This window comes from Podarcis vaucheri, assembly GCF_965113315.1.
Source record: "Podarcis vaucheri genome assembly, chromosome: 2".
Classification (NCBI taxonomy): domain Eukaryota; kingdom Metazoa; phylum Chordata; class Lepidosauria; order Squamata; family Lacertidae; genus Podarcis; species Podarcis vaucheri.
Genome location: NC_138760.1, coordinates 123,698,781 through 123,714,900, shown reverse-complemented (window position 1 = coordinate 123,714,900; position 16,120 = coordinate 123,698,781). Strand labels below are relative to the sequence as shown.

General features: G+C 46.1%; 1 protein-coding gene across 1 annotated transcript; it reads left to right on the top strand.

Annotated features, from left to right (window-relative positions):
- The first annotated feature begins 747 nt into the window (after positions 1–747).
- LOC309525111 (uncharacterized protein) lies at positions 748–14,475 on the top strand. The gene is made up of 5 exons (XM_082210510.1): positions 748–827; positions 3,241–4,057; positions 7,966–8,090; positions 8,491–9,134; positions 14,106–14,475. Exons 2-5 carry the CDS (start codon positions 4,025–4,027, stop codon positions 14,282–14,284), a joined length of 981 nt encoding a protein of 326 aa, XP_082066636.1. The 5' UTR covers positions 748–827; positions 3,241–4,024; the 3' UTR covers positions 14,285–14,475.
- The last annotated feature ends 1,645 nt before the right edge of the window (positions 14,476–16,120 follow it).

Here is a 16,120-nt window from a genome sequence, read left to right as displayed (position 1 = left end):
AGGTGTCTTATCTGTTGATAGCCTTACCCTCCATGAATTTGTCTAACTTCCTTTCAAGAGGGCCTTCTCGGTAGTGGCTCCCGCCCTGTGGAACGCCCTCCCATCAGATGTCAAGGAAATAAACAACTCTCTGACTTTTAGAAGACATCTGAAGGCAGCCATGTTTAGGGAAGTTTTTAATGTTTGATTGTGCTTTTAAGAGTCTGTTGGGAGTCTGTTTGGCTGGGGAAACCCAGTCAGATGGGAGGGGTATAAATAATAAATGATGATTATGGTGATGATGATGTTGGTGGCCATCACCGCCTCTTGTGGCAGTGAGTTCCACAGTTTATGCCCTGCGTGAAGAAGTCCCTCCTTTTGTTAGTGGATCCATGCTGTACTGTTAAAGCACACCCAATGCACCTTTAAAAAAACACAACTCCTGCTCCCCCCCCCCAACAATCCTGGGAACTGTAGCTTCACCCTGGCAGAGCCCCAAATTAAATTAAAAACTAATTTAAATTTAAGAAATAAATTAAAAAGCCTCTAATTAAATAGCACCTTTCCCCATAGGGGAGCTAGATATAATTCTTTAAAGCAAGGATTTCCCAGACTGGTCCTTGGAGGTATACGCCCTCATATTGAAGCTAAGGTGATCAGATGCACCAAGGCGTTAAAGCTAACGAGTCGATGCCCAGAGGGGCTAGATTTTTTAGGCGAGGAGGGAAGGCTGGCGGCGAGCAACCCGTGAGGTCATTTCCTGTTCTGCCCACCGTGGGAAAGTAGCGTTTGAATTTCCCACGCGGGGCAGGCGCAGCAGGCTTGTGGTTTCCCTCCTTGGAGCTCCGGTGAGTCAGGCAGAGGACGGGGAAGGCCAGCAGGGGGGAAAAGACGAGCCCAGAGGAAACTGCATGGGATGAGGGCAGGAGGAGGCAAGTCAGATGGGAGGACAGGACGCTGGTTTGCATCATGGCATTGTAGAGGTGGAAGGACACCGAGGGACATCTAGTCCAACCCCCTGCAATGCAGAAATCCAGGACAGATGGCCTGCCAACCTCCGCTTGAAAGGTTGCTGGCAAGGAGAGAAGAGTTCAGAATCTGCCCCCTTCTCTCCCTCAGCCTGTGTTGTTTGCATTTGCTCAGTAAAGGTAAAGGTAAAGGTACCCCTGCCCGAACGGGCCAGTCTTGACAGACTCTGGGGTTTGTGCGCCCATCTCACATCTATTGGCCGGGGGCCAGCGCTGTCCGCAGACACTTCCGGGTCACGTGGCCAGCGTGACAACGCTGCTCTGGCGAGCCAGAGCCGCACACGGAACGCCGTTTACCTTCCCGCTGGTAAGCGGTACCTATTTATCTACTTGCCCCCGGGGGTGCTTTCGAACTGCTAGGTTGGCAGGCGCTGGGACCGAGCAGCGGGAGCGCACCCCGCCGCGGGGATTCGAACCGCCGACCTTTCGATCGGCAAGCCCTAGGCGCTGAGGCTTTAGCCCACAGCGCCACCCGCGTCCCTATTTGCTCAGTACTACGTGCCATTGGTCCACCCTCTGGGAAGTTTATCCCTTGAGAGTCTGGGCTCTGATGTTGACAATGTTCCCCTGTATGCTCAAATAGGAAAGGGGGAAAGGGGGTTAGGAAGCCCAGAGAGCCAGTGTGGTGTAGTGGTTAAGAGTCTCGTAATCTGGGGAACCGGGTTCACGTCTCCGCTCCTCCACATGCAGCTGCTGGGTGACCTTGGGCTAGTCACACTTCTCTGAAGTCTCTCAGCCCCACTCACCTCACAGAGTGTTTGTTGTGGGGGAGGAAGGGAAAGGAGATTGTTAGCCGCTTTGAGACTCCTTAGGGTGGTGATAAAGCGGGATATCAAATCCAAACTCTTCTTCTTCTTCAGAGGTTACTTTATGTGGTCTACACTGATGGACAATGGCTCTCTGGGGTTTCCTGTGGACAAAAGGAAGGACTTTTTCACACAATGAATGAATGAATGAATGAATGAATTTTTATTTATACCCCACCCTTCCCGGTTCAGAAAACCGGGCTCAGGGCGGCTAACAACAAATTTTAAACACTTAATTGATGCAACAAAAGACAGCTTGAAATACAGTATAACATGTGAATAACAATAAATTCAGAATTCAAAAATCAATTTAGGGGGGGAATCCATCCAATAAATATTAGATGACATTAGCAGACCTATGGAACTCACTCCCACAGGTCGCAGCGATAGCCACCAACTTGGGGGCTTTAAAAGAGGATCAGACAAATTCACGGAGGTTATAAATGGCTGCTCAGCTATGCTGTGCTTCCACCGCTGGGAGGCAGCAATACCAGTTGCTGGAATACCAGTTCTGAATACCAGTTGTTGGAAACCACAGGAGGGGAGAGGTCTCTTGCGCTCAAATCCTGCTTGCTGGTCTGGTTGGCCACTGTGAGAACAGGACGCTGGACTAAACGGGGCATTGGCCTGATCCAGCAAGCTCTTCGTATGTTCTTAGGACAACAGAGGCTGAGTTACTTGACCAGATCAACCAGTGTTTTGACCCTGGAAAACAGCTTCATATACTGCACTTACAGTGGTGCCTCGCAAGACGTTCTGTGATTCTCTTCGTCTAGCGGTTTTTTCGTCTTGCGAAGCAAGCCCATTGAAGGATTAGCGGATTATCGCTATTAGCGGCTTTTAGCGGCTTATCTGCTGATCGGATCAGCTGATAAGCGGCTTAGCGGCTTAGAAAAAGGGGGGAGGAAAAAAACCAGCAGGAACTCGCAAGACATTGCCGTCTTGCGAAGCAAGCCCATAGGAAATTCGTTTTGCGAAGCACCTCCAAAACGGAAAACTCTTTCGTTTTCCGTCTTGCGAGGCATTCCTCTTGCGGGGCACCACTGTAATCTGTTTACCAGAAGTAGGGAACTATGAACCTACGGATGGTGTTGGTTTGCAGCTCCCCTCAGCACCAGCCAGCATGCCCAGTAGTAGAGGATGATGGGATTTGTAGTCAAACAACCACCAGCGCTCTTTGGCTCTGGTGGGCCAGGGTTCACATGCCCATTCAGCCATGAAGCTTACTGGGTGACCTACCTCACAGGGTTGTTGGGGCGATGAAATAGGGGGAGAATCAAACGTTTGAGACATCCTGGTCTAAATATTGCCAGCTGACTCTCCGCAGGGAGGGAGGAAAACCTTGCTAGTCAGGGAGGTTGAATTTCACCCCTTAGAAACACACACATGTTGTCATTACGCAGTTAAACAGCAGTCCTGTTTTTCAGGTTGGCTTTGGTCTGGGAGAAGGAGAGAGAAAATGGCGAACAAAGGAGGGGGTTCAGCTTGCGGCGTCCGGGTTCAAACTGTGGTGGAGAAGCGGGTGAAAAGAGAGGAGGAGGGCGGAGGAGAAGAATCGCGGCTTGACTCGAGAGAAGACCCACTTGCTATCTGGAGCGAGCACACAAAACCATTCTGGGTGAGAGCCAGACTGCATGAGATCACAAAGGAAAACTATAAGGGGCCACAGCCACACAGGTAGGCCCAATTGCAGGAGTTCCTGAGGAAAGTGGAGTCTCTCCACTCGAGAGAGGACAACCCACAGCCATTGGTGCTGCAGCCTCCCATTTCAAGGGATGGTTTTCTGTCCTCTACCGGCAGTGCAGCTGATATTGGTTGGCAGGAAATCGGAGAGAAGACTGTGAGCCGAATGATGCCAGGCTTCTGCAGGGGAGGCCAATGGTCTGAGAGCAGCCTCTTGGGCGAAGGCAAGGCCAGCCACAGGGAAGTGAAGGAAGAGATTCCAGATGAGGCCGGCCCGGACACCCTGCGGCAGATCTTCCAGCGATTCCCCTATCTGGAAGGTGATGACCCCCGCGAGGTTTGCCAAAGGCTCCGAGAACTTTGCCACCAGTGGCTGAAGCCGGAGAGAAGCAGCAAGGAGCAGATCCTGGATCTGGTGATCCTGGAGCAGTTGTGGCTGTCTTGCCCTTGGAGACGCAGGGCTGGGTCAAGGAACGGAGCCCGGAGACTTGTGCCCAGGCTGTGTTGCTGGTGGAAAACACCTTAGTTATGCAGCAAGAAGGCAAGAGACAGGAAGCTCAGGTGAGAGATTGGAAGTTGCTCAGTTCTGAAGAGTTTTGAAATACAGTGGTGCCTCGCAAGACGAAAAGAATCCGTTCTGTGATTCTCTTCGTCTAGCGGTTTTTTCGTCTTGCAAAGCAAGCCCATTGACGGATTAGCGGATTAGCGCTATTAGCGGCTTTTAGCGGCTTATCGGATCAGCTGATAAGCGGCTTAGCGGCTTAGAAAAGGGGGGGAGGGAAAAAACCCCGCAGGAACTCGCAAGACATTTTCGTCTTGCGAAGCAAGCCCATAGGAGATTCGTTTTGCGAAGCACCTCCAAAACGGAAAACTCTTTCGTCTAGCGAGTTTTCCGTCTTGCGAGGCATTCGTCTTGCGGGGCACCACTGTACATATGGCCTAGTCAGAACATGAATGGGAGAAATAAGGTATAGAGGGCAGACAGGGGGAGATGTTCTCACAGTGGCCAAACAGATGTCCATGAGAACAGTGGAAGCCTAGTGCAACAATGGTCTTCATGATTGTGATTCCCTAAGTAAGTGGTATTCAGAGAAACAGTGTTAGAAACACTGATGTATAAGCTAATCGTCAAATGGCACCTTAAACCTAGGTTGCGGTCACCACAATGGAAAGTCTAGGCGCCATTTCCCCCTCAGTGGGATTTGTTATTATTATATATTCATTTAATTTCTATACCACTTTATATTTTAAAGAAAAAAGTCTCAAAGCAGTTCACAACACATTGACACATCAAGTAAAACAACCCAGAAGAAAATTAATTGAAGCTTCAATGAAAGTATTTCAGATCCTTCTGTAAGTGACATTTTGCTTTCCCCATATTTATGGACCGACTTAATTTATAGAGATGCCCCATAGCAGAAGAACTCTAGGAAGCCAGTGTGGTATAGTAGTTAGAATGTCGGACTAGGAGCTGAGAGATCAGGGTTCAAATCCCCACTCAGTCATGAAGCTCAATGGATGACCTTGGGCCAGTCACAGCCCCTTAGCCTACCTTACAGGGATGTTGTAGGGTTTCACTGAGGAGGGGAGGTGAACCATAGACTCCTTGGAGAAAAAGGTGGGAGACATATGCAATAAATGAGCTCTTCTGCTTAGCTGCTTAAGAAAGCTAGAAGGGGCCAGCCAGGTGGAGGTGTCACTAGCCAACCTGGCATACAGAAATCTCCACGTGGTCGCAATTGGACCCATGCCAGTTGTAAAATGTGCCTGGTGAATTTCAACTACAGTCATACCTTGGAAGTCGAACGAAATCCATTCCATTTTTTTTAATAATATTTTTTATTGCTTCTTTCCAGGTACAAATATATAATCAGATATACAACAAAAGCAGCTTTACAGAAAAAAAACAGAAAAGATTAAAGAAAGAAATTTTTCGTTTTTCCATCACAATTTTCAAGATCCACCGGACTTCCCCACATCTTCCGCACCCTGCATTCTTTACAATAAAAATAACAGCAAATTGTTACCTTGTTTCGTGCGTTTTTTGTATTTTCAACTAACCATATTTTCAGTTTAGAGTACCTATTGTTAAATCATTTTAGTACCGTATACTAAGTCCAAAAATTACTCTAAACTTTAATAGTTTCATGATTATAACCTCATTTCCTTCAAAAAAATTTTACTGAAGCTAGTTTTCTCCAAAACTTAGCAAATTCTCAACATTCATATAACTTATAGTGTTTTTGTAAATAGTCCTTAAATTTCCCCCAGTCCTCTTCTGTTGTTTCTTCTCCCAGATCTCGGATTCTGCCAGTCCGAAATCCATTCCATAAGTCCGTACAACTTCCAAAACATTCGAAAACCAAAGTACAGCTTCTGATTGGCTGCAGGAAGCTCCTGAAGCCAATCAGAAGCTGCAGAAGCCCCGACAGACATTCAGCTTCCAAAAATCATTCGAAAACTGGAACACTCACTTCCAGGTTTTGATTGTTCGGGAGCCGATTTGCTCAGGAGCCAAGGCGTTCGAGATCCAAGGTACGACTGTACAGTGGTACCTCGGGTTAAGTACTTAATTCGTTCTGGAGGTCTGTTCTTAACCTGAAACTGTTCTTAACCTGAAGCACCACTTTAGCTAATGGGGGCTCCCGCTGCTGCCGTGCGATTTCTGTTCTCATCCTGAAGCAACGTTTTTAACCTGAAGCAGTATTTCTGGTTAGCGGAGTCTGTAACCTGAAGCATATGTAACCTGAAGCGTATGTAACCTGAGGTACCACTGTACTGCAGAGGAGTATCCTTGCCTGTGACAGCAGCTATTGTGATTAGTAGTCACCAGCAGCCTTATCCTACCTGAATTTAAGAACCTGCAGAAGGCCTTGAGAGCCAGTGTGGTGTAGTGGTTAAGAGTGGTAGTATCGTAATCTGGGGAACCGGGTTCGATTCCCCGCTCCTCCACATGCAGCTGCTGGGTGACCTTGGGCCAGTCACACTTCTCTGAAGTCTCTCAGCCCCACTCACCTCACAGAGTGTTTGTTGTGGGGGAGGAAGGGAAAGGAGATTGTTAGCCGCTTGGAGACTCCTTCGGGTAGTGATAAAGCAGGATATCAAATCCAAACTCTTCTTCTTCTTCTTCTTGCACCTGAATCAGGCCAAAGGCCTACCTAGTCTAGCATCCTCTTCCTACAGCGACCAGCCAGAGGAGCAGAACCAGAGCACAATACAACTACTCTTCCCAACCTGCAGTTTGGAGCAACTGGTATTTGGTGGCATCGCTCCTTCTGCCATTGAGAACAGCAGCCATTGATAGTCGTCTCTTCCCTGCATTTGTCTAGTCCTCTTTTAAAGCCACCCAATTTAGTGGCCATCCCTGACTCTTGTGGCAGGGAGTTCTGTAGTTCAGCCCTGTGCTAAAGAAGTCCTTCCTTTTGCCTGCCCTGAATCTCCTAACTTTCTGCCTCATTGTGGTTCCCGCCCCCTGGGGTTCTGGCGTTACGAGAGAGGGAGAGGAACCCTGCCTTCTAGGACCGCCCTCTCCAAGCCTTGGGCCTGTTCCCTGAATGGGATCCTCACTTGTTCTTTTTTTAAAAAAAATATTGGAAATTTTATTTAGAAGAAGAAGAAGAAGAGTTTGGATTTGATATCCCGCCTTTCACTCCCCTTCAGGAGTCTCAAAGCGGCTAACATTCTCCTTTCCCTTCCTCCCCCACAACAAACACTCTGTGAGGTGAGTGGGGCTGAGAGACTTCACAGAAGTGTGACTGGCCCAAGGTCACCCAGCAGCTGCATGTGGAGGAGCGGAGACGCGAACCCGGTTTCCCAGATTACGTGACTACCGCTCTTAACCACTACACCACAGCATATTTACAGCATAACATAAACCCCCCACCCCCTAGTACAGAAATACAATAAGCATAACATACAACCATACAAACAACCAAATACAGACATTGGATTCTTATCTCATTATACATGACTAAGCCATGTTTCACCTTCTCACCCCTTGCCTTTTCCTGTAAGACCTATTGCAGTCGTCAACAGGCTCATCTCAGCTATCTGCCAATCTCCCATTCCCACCACCCTTCTGAGTAATACCCCTCCCCACCTTCACACTATATAGAAGGATCTGGCAACTTCTGTTTCAGTGTATCTGAAGAAGTGTGCATGCACACGAAAGATCATACCAAGAACTAACTTAGTTGGTCTTTAAGGTGCTACTGGAAGGAATTTTTTTTATTTTAACCAAATAAAAGACTTCCTTTATCCTGTATCTGGCCTCCTTATTTACTTCTTATAAGCGGTTTCCTTTATGAATAATTATTAAGATTTTTCTAATTATAACTTAAATATCCACAAAGTCTCCTGCAGACATTAATCGAAACAAGTCCCGGTATGTCTTTAGGGCACTGTTTTCTGAAGTATTCTCTGCATTTCCCCCATGCTTTTTGAAACTCTTGCCCCACTTGTTCTTCCAGGTACCGGAGCTTTGCAAAGCAGAGAAGGCGCTTCTATCTGAGGCCAAGGAGGATCAGGCGGACACCTGGCAGGGGCCAGTTTGCATCAAGGAGGAGGACGAGAGTGTGAGTGCCATTTCCTTGGGTAAGAATTTGCTGTGGCTGGGATGGGAGAATTGCTCTGTTGCCTTAGAATGTGTTCCCCCTCTTTTCCCCTTTCTCCAGTCAAAATGAGGAAGAACATCCAACTGACTCTGGTGAATTTTCCTAACTCTCAGAAAAGAACTTACATTATTTGGACGCTCTTTTGCACGTATTGCCTAAACACCATTTTCTAAGGCAGCCCTGTTTAGGGAAGTTTTTAATATTTGATGTTTGATTGCTGGGGAGGCCCAGCCACATGGATGGAATATAAGTAATAAATTATTATTATTATTATTATTATTATTAATCGCCTCTTGTTTAGTTTAGCCTGCTTCTCGATGTTCTTTCTCCCCTTGATACATGGAATGACTCATGTTGGGAATCTCTCTTTATGCTCCTAAGCGATGAGAGGACATGGGAGATGGAGCAACATCGGCCAGAACATTGTGGAGTGGTGGAATTGCTGGGAAGTACCAAACAGAACATTCCTCACTGTCCTGTTTGGGGGGAAAGCTCTGGAAACCCACAGCAGAATCCCCTAGTGAGGAAAGAGGGTGAAGTAGCTCAGTGCGGGCCTGTCTTTAGACAGAAGCCTCACCTGACTTTGCACGAAAGCCCCCATTCAGGAGAGAAGCCATTCAACTGCTCAGCTTGCGGGAAGAGTTTCAGTCGCTGCTCCAACCTTGTCATACATCAGAGAATGCACACAGGGGAAAGGCCGTACAAGTGTCCGAACTGTGAGAAGAGCTTCAGCCACCGCTCCAACCTCAGCGCCCACGAGACAGTCCACACCGGAGAGAAGCCCTATAAGTGCACCGACTGTGCGAAGAGCTTCAGCCACCAGTCGCACCTCATTGCTCATCGGAGAATCCACACGGGAGAGAAGCCTCATAAGTGCTCGGATTGTGGGAAAAGCTTCAGTAATCCGTCGCATCTCAAAGCCCACCGGAGGATCCATACAGGAGAGAGACCCTACGCGTGCTCCGAGTGCGGGAAGAGCTTCAACCAGAGATCCATCCTTATTGTTCATGCAAGGACCCACACGGTGTTGTTATTGCAGAGTCCTTTGCACAACGGAATGATGAACAGTACGTGCCACATGCTTAAAGTTGCTTTATTCTCAGTTCAGTATTGAGAAGTTACAAACATGCATCTTGCCTCTGCTGGAGCAGAGAAGCAACCCCTCCTTCTCCTCGGAATGAAGAACACCGAGAGAAACAGGAAACCAGTGTACGTCACATCCAGCTTCCCATTCCCGTGGGAAAACCCAACAGTACTCTGACTGTGGAATGTAAACATTGTCTTGTGACAAGCACTTCGCTGCACAGTGAAGGAAGCAGAAACCAACATCCTCCCCCTTTCTGTGAACATCACTGGGCAGCGTGTTCGTACAATATCAGTACAAACCCAACTTCTGTACATAGGTACAGTGTTGATCCCTTGATACAATCTTGGACAATACATCAGCAGGAATTTCATTACCTGGCATATAGGACACCGTTACGAGTCCCTTCTGAATATGTTCCCTAGCATGTTGCACCTTCAATTGCAAGTGCTTCGTGCTTTGCTTACAACCTTCCGAATTCAGCAAAGCCAAACATGCTTTGTTGTCCTGGTAAACCTGGATTGGACATTTGACAGGAATTTTCATGTCTTTGCACAATTGTAACAACCATTCACAATCCTTAAGTGAATAAGACAGTGCATTCAGTTCAGCTTCACAAGTACTTAAGCTAATTGTTGTTTGCTTCTTGCATGACCAATCAAATAGACCCTGATTGTACATGTAGCAAACTCCAGACGTACTTTTCCTGTCTGTAGTGTCACTTCCAAAACTTGCATCTGCAAAAATCTCAAGACCACCAGACTTCTGATTGTTAAATCTCAGTCTGTAATGCATAGTGCCTTTCAAATAGCGTGCTACGCGTTTCAGAGCTTTCCAATCCTTAACAGTAGGATTGTTAACTTGTCTGCTTAGCAAATTACAGCTAACAGCAATGTCAGGTCTTGAACATCTGGCAATGAAGTTTAGCTTGCCTAGCACACTTCTGTACAGTGTAGTGTCAGAAAATGCTTCTTCAGTGTCTTCTATCTGATAACCTGTTGTCATCGGTGTGTCTACAGGGTTAGCATCCATCAGGTTCAGTTTGCTTAACACATCAGCAATTTTCCGTGACTGGTGTACTAGAATGTTACCACTTTGATCTCTCTCTATTTCCAGAGATAGGTAGTTGTTTACCTCACCAAGATCTTTCATGTCAAAGTGCTCTTTCAGTTGAGCTAGGGCGTTATTGTACATTGTGACATCTTTCCAAAAGAATAAAATATCATCAACATAAAACAAACAATACAGCTTCTTTTGCCCCTCCTCTTTGACAAATACACATGGATCAGCTTTCCCTTGCTGAAAACCTAGTGAAAACAATGCTTCAGTGAGTTTTGTGTGCCAACACCGTGCACTTTGTTTGAGACCATAAAGGGACTTCTTCAGAGCACAAACAAATCCCTGTTTTACCTGTACGCCATCAGGTGGAAGCATATAAAGTGATTCACCTAATGTGTAGATTCTCCTCTGCAGCTAGCTTGAGCATAAGCCTTATGCTCTCATATCTCACCGTGGGTGAGTAGGTCTCGTGATAGTCTTCACCTGGTACCTGTGCAAAACCTCTGGCTACCAATCTGGCTTTGTGTCTGACTATCTTGCCATTTTGATCAGTCTTCACTTTGAAGACCCATTTGCTTCCAAGCAGTTTCATTCCTGGAACTACTGGAACTAGCTCCCAAGTTTTGTTCCTTTCTAAGGAATCAAGCTCAGCCTTCATGGCATTTAACCATGGCTCAGCTTCCTTAGAATCCAAATGCTGGATTTCTTGGAAACTTGAAGGTTCAAATACCTTCTTGGAGCTTTTAACAGCTGCTACTGCTGTCTTAGCAAATTCATCAGCAAATCTCTTTGGAGGTCTGCCTTTTGTGGCTCTTTGTGACCTGCGAATCAGCCTTTGGTCTTCAACACTCTTCTCTTCCTTCTTAGGAGAAAAGTGACCTATTGTGAACAATGGTTCTTCCAATTCCTGATCAGAGCTTTCAGAGGGTTGCATAGAGGCTTTCGCACTCTTGAAATCCTCTGAATCACCCGATTCAGTTTCAGAATCAGAATCAGAACCTTCATCAGTGGGTGTGGGTTGCTGTTGCTTATCCTCAGTCTCATCACTGTCATCAGGATAACATTGGAAAATTCCCACATTCTCCCCCCACTTGGCATTGTACTCAACACTTCTTGTGAGCTTAATTGTCTTAGAGTCAGTCATCATTATTCTGTAAGAACCTTTCTGATAACCTAGAAAGATACCATGCAAACCACGTTTGCCTAATTTGGAGCTTTGTGGTGAGTGGATCCACATGTCAGAACCAAAAATTTTCATGTGTTTGATGTATGGTTTTTTGCCAAACATCTTCTCATAGGGGGTACAACCAATCGCTGAAGATAACCTGCGATTGTAACTGTAAACAAAACACGAGAGAGCTTCGGCCCAATAACTCTCTGGAAGATTGGCATCATGCAGCAAGGTTTTTAACCCTTGAAGCAATGTTTGATTTGCCCTTTCGCAAAGCCCATTCTGCCATGGCGAGCGAGGACTGGACAAATCGTGCTGAATTCCTTTCTCAGTCAGAAAAGCTTCAAACTGCTGAGAAGTGAATTCTCCCCCGCGATCTGTGAAAAGAATTTTTATTTTCTTACCATGCACATTTTCCAACCAAGCACAGAATTCCTTGAACCTTGGAAAAGCCTCTGATTTCTGCTTGAGATTGTACACGTAAATATACCTGGAAAATGCATCAATGAGAACCATGAAGAACCTATTGCCACCTAAAGAGGGCGATAGTGGACCAACTAAATCAGCATGAACAATCTGGTATGGTTCTGTAGCTTGCCTACTAGACACCTTACCTTTCACAGCCATTTTCACCTTGTTTGCTGCGCATGCCTTGCACTTCATGTGGTACCTGCAGGGTTTAATAGTCATACCTTCAACCAAGGTAGGCATCTTAGATACTGCCTCAAAATGCAAATGACCAAATTTCCTGTGAAAATCATGAATACATCCTGCATGCAAACTTTTGTTAGAACCTGCAATGCAACAAGTCTCATTCTGCACAACATCATCATAATACAAAACAAACAAACGATCAACACATTCAGCATGCAATACATAATCGTCTTTCTTTGTGATGGTGCATTTCTTGTTCTTGAAGGAAACGTCAATGTTCCGTTCATTCAGCTGCATCACACTTAGAAGATTGTGTGTGGCATCTGGAACGTAAAGTACATCCTGTATCGATAAGTCCAAACTGTGAAGAACAACAGTTCCGTAGCCTTGACTGGGGATCGTGTGGTCATCCGCCTGGTGAATCGCACCTTCCTGCGGTGTAAAAGACACGAACAGTCTCTTATCGTTGCACATGTGGTGGGTAGCTGCTGAATCAACAACGAAGAAAGATCTAGACGTCTTCTGGACCTTTGCAACCTTTGGAGTGAAGCGTGAGACCATTGCCTTGTGCTGCGTTGTCCTGGACACTGGACCTTTGCCTTTGCTTTGGCCTTTTCCACGCGATGAGCTTTCGCTGCGCTGCTCTGTCTTGGCCCTGGGATATCTGCATTCCCTCTTCATATGGCCTAGACGTCCACACGAGTAGCATTTCACTGCCTTCAAAGCTTTGGCGCCCTCTGGTGGTTCCACTGCATTCTGGGATGACGTCTGTGAAGACTCCCCCTTACCCATGCAGCTAGCACCCCGGCGATCTGCTTCATTCTGTATCACGGCAGTAACATAGGCTACTGTGAGCTGAGCAGTTGGTTGAACAGCAATCTGAGTGGCAACGGACTCCCAACTTGAACCCAAAGAATGTAGTATCATGAAGGAATACACAGCCTCTGGAAAGTTGAGTCCTCTCTGTTGCAGCTCATGTCTCAGATTCTGCATCTCCATCAGGTGTGTACGCACATCTCCACCTTCAGCAAGAGCCATGCCATGCAGCTTGGCATAGTTGTACATTGAGGAACCAGCTTCTGTCCTCAAGTGAGCTTCTCTTAAAGAGTCCCAAATTTCTCTGGCTGTGGTCTTTCCACGCAACAAACAGAGCTCTTCTGGGGATACTATCAACGTAAGCGTTCCCCGTGCTTTGGAATCCTTAGCAGCCCATTCAGCTGTAATTGGAGCTGGGGGGTTGTCTGTAATAACATTAAACAGACCTTCTTTCCGCAGAATTGCCTCTGCATATAGCACCCACTCCGTGTAATTTTTCTTATTGAGCTTAGGAATCCCAAAAGCATCAACCAGCTTTGCATTAGCCATCATTGCTGCTTTAATCAAACTGCGTCACAGTACAACTTCCAAAAGCACTTGTAAAAAGTACTTTCGCTTTCCCCAGCCATCCAAGCCTGTGAGCTTGTGCCTTAAACTATATCGCGGCAAAACGGCTTTAAAAGTTCAAAGTCCAGCCATAAAACCATAAACTAGAAGCTGGCAGGCTGGCAGGCTGCTCCGGGCAGCATGAGCACATACCTCCATCAATCAAACTTGACGCGCAGAGCAGATAACGCGATCCGTTCCTCTGTACCTCTGCCGGCATTCCGACTCGACTGCTGGAGTCTGCATTCCTCAGTTTGATTTACGTCTTTCTGGGCCCGATAACCAAAATGTTGTTATTGCAGAGTCCTTTGCACAACGGAATGATGAACAGTACGTGCCACATGCTTAAAGTTGCTTTATTCTCAGTTCAGTATTGAGAAGTTACAAACATGCATCTTGCCTCTGCTGGAGCAGAGAAGCAACCCCTCCTTCTCCTCGGAATGAAGAACACCGAGAGAAACAGTGAAAAACAGGAAACCAGTGTACGTCACATCCAGCTTCCCATTCCCGTGGGAAAACCCAACAGTACTCTGACTGTGGAATGTAAACATTGTCTTGTGACAAGCACTTCGCTGCACAGTGAAGGAAGCAGAAACCAACACACGGGAGTGAAGCCGTACACGTGTGCCGCCTGTGGGAAAAGCTTCAGCCAGAGCGCAAACCTTACAGCTCACGAGAGAATCCATACCACACGGACCTTCCGTTATGCAACAGAGCTCTCTGAGGAAAGGAACTGTCTCAGTACCACAAACATGGCAACAACCTCAGTTGGGGAGGCCACATAGAAGAGCTCCAGTACCTGTTTGATGCTTCATCTTTTTCAACCTCGCAGATTGTTACGTGGAAAGGAAATGTTTAAAGTTGATAATAAAACTGTAAGCCCTTAAAGGCAGGGCGGATGTGTGGACTCTGCCCTGTGGTTCTGTGAATTCTGTGGCAAGAAAACATGAAGCGTTTGGGAGGGATTTTCTTACAACCTTTTGTCAATTGTTTTTATTTATTTCACGAAATCCATACACCACCAATTACGGATTCGAAAATATTTCAAACCATCAAACTTAACCGTTTAAAATATCTGCGTAAATCAAAAGTGATACCCATGGACGGGGAAAAAACAGTGGTTAAAAATACAGTGGTACCTCGGGTTAAGTACCTAATTCGTTCCGGAGGTCCGTTCTTAACCTGAAACTGTTCTTAACCTGAGGCACCACTTTAGCTAATGGGGCCTCCTGCTGCCGCCGCGCTGCCGGAGCATGATTTCTGTTCTCATCCTGAAGCAAAGTTCTTAACCCGAGATACTATTTCTGGGTTAGTGGAGTCTGTAACCTGAAGCGTATGTAACCTGAAGCGTATGTAACCCCGAGGTACCACTGTAATGCAAATTAATAAAAATTCTGTTTATATTTAATTTTAAAACTCACCCAGTTAAGTTAATAGATTGTTAAATTATTTAAACTGTAATTTGCTTTGAGACTTTTCTTTTGGTAATAATAAATATAATGGATAAGGATTATTTATTATCAGGCCCAAAATTATATACAGGGGAATCCCTGCTTACACAGGGGTTCCATTCCTGGCTGCTGTGGGACATCAGTGGGACTTGCACAAGTCGGTTCTGCTCCTGCACCCAAAACTGCACATCAGCAGACAGCCATGTGCTGATTGCACGTGAGTGGCAAGGTGCCTGTATTACTATATCAGCACTGACTCTGAAGCAAACCTGCAAGCTGCCCTTCAGGTTGGCACCTTTCATAGAATTAGAAATACAGTGGTACCTCGGGTTACATATGCTGCAGGTTACAGACTCCGCTAACCCAGAAATAGTGCTTCAGGATAAGAACAGAAATCATCCTCCGGCGGCGCGGCGGCAGCAGGAGGCCCCATTAGCTAAAGTGGTGCTTCAAGTTAAGAACAGTTTTAAGTTAAGAACGGAACTCCGGAACGAATTAAGTACTTAACCTGAGGTACCACTGTACATTCAAAATCAGTTCTTGTATAAAAAATATGTCTTGCCTATGAGACAGCAGGGACTATATAATTTTTCCAAAATCAGTGCTGACTCATAAATGACTCAGAAAGGCAGTTTCAAAGCTAAGCTCTTTTATATGTGGCTAAAGTCACCCACAGGTGTTGTTACTGATACAGAATTATGAGAAACTAAACTTTCCATTGCAGGTTCCGGCACCCTTCTGCTGACTGAAACAGGATAACAACCCAAAATCTTGGAATGTAGAAGAAACCCAGAACAAATAATAGCCAACCCACACAGCCCAGCTGCAAAAGCTAAATCAGGTTATTCTGCAGAAACACTGAAATAAAATATCAGTTACGTAACAGGATGAGAGAGATTGAAGGACCTGGGGAAACAAAAGCAAGCTTTTGCTTGGTGCCAGGAAACAGGGTCTGTGTTAGCCTTTCTAGAGAGAGCATTCCTCTCCCCTCAAAGCCACTGTCAATTTCATTTTCAAAGGATGCTCAACAGAAAAGGCTATGGATGGCCAATAGATTGATTTTTACTCTACTGTCTCTAGGATCAGATGCAGCCCATCTCTTAATACCAGTTTCTGGGGTACAGGAGCAAGAAAGGACTATTGTGCACATTCCCTTCTTGTCATCTGCTT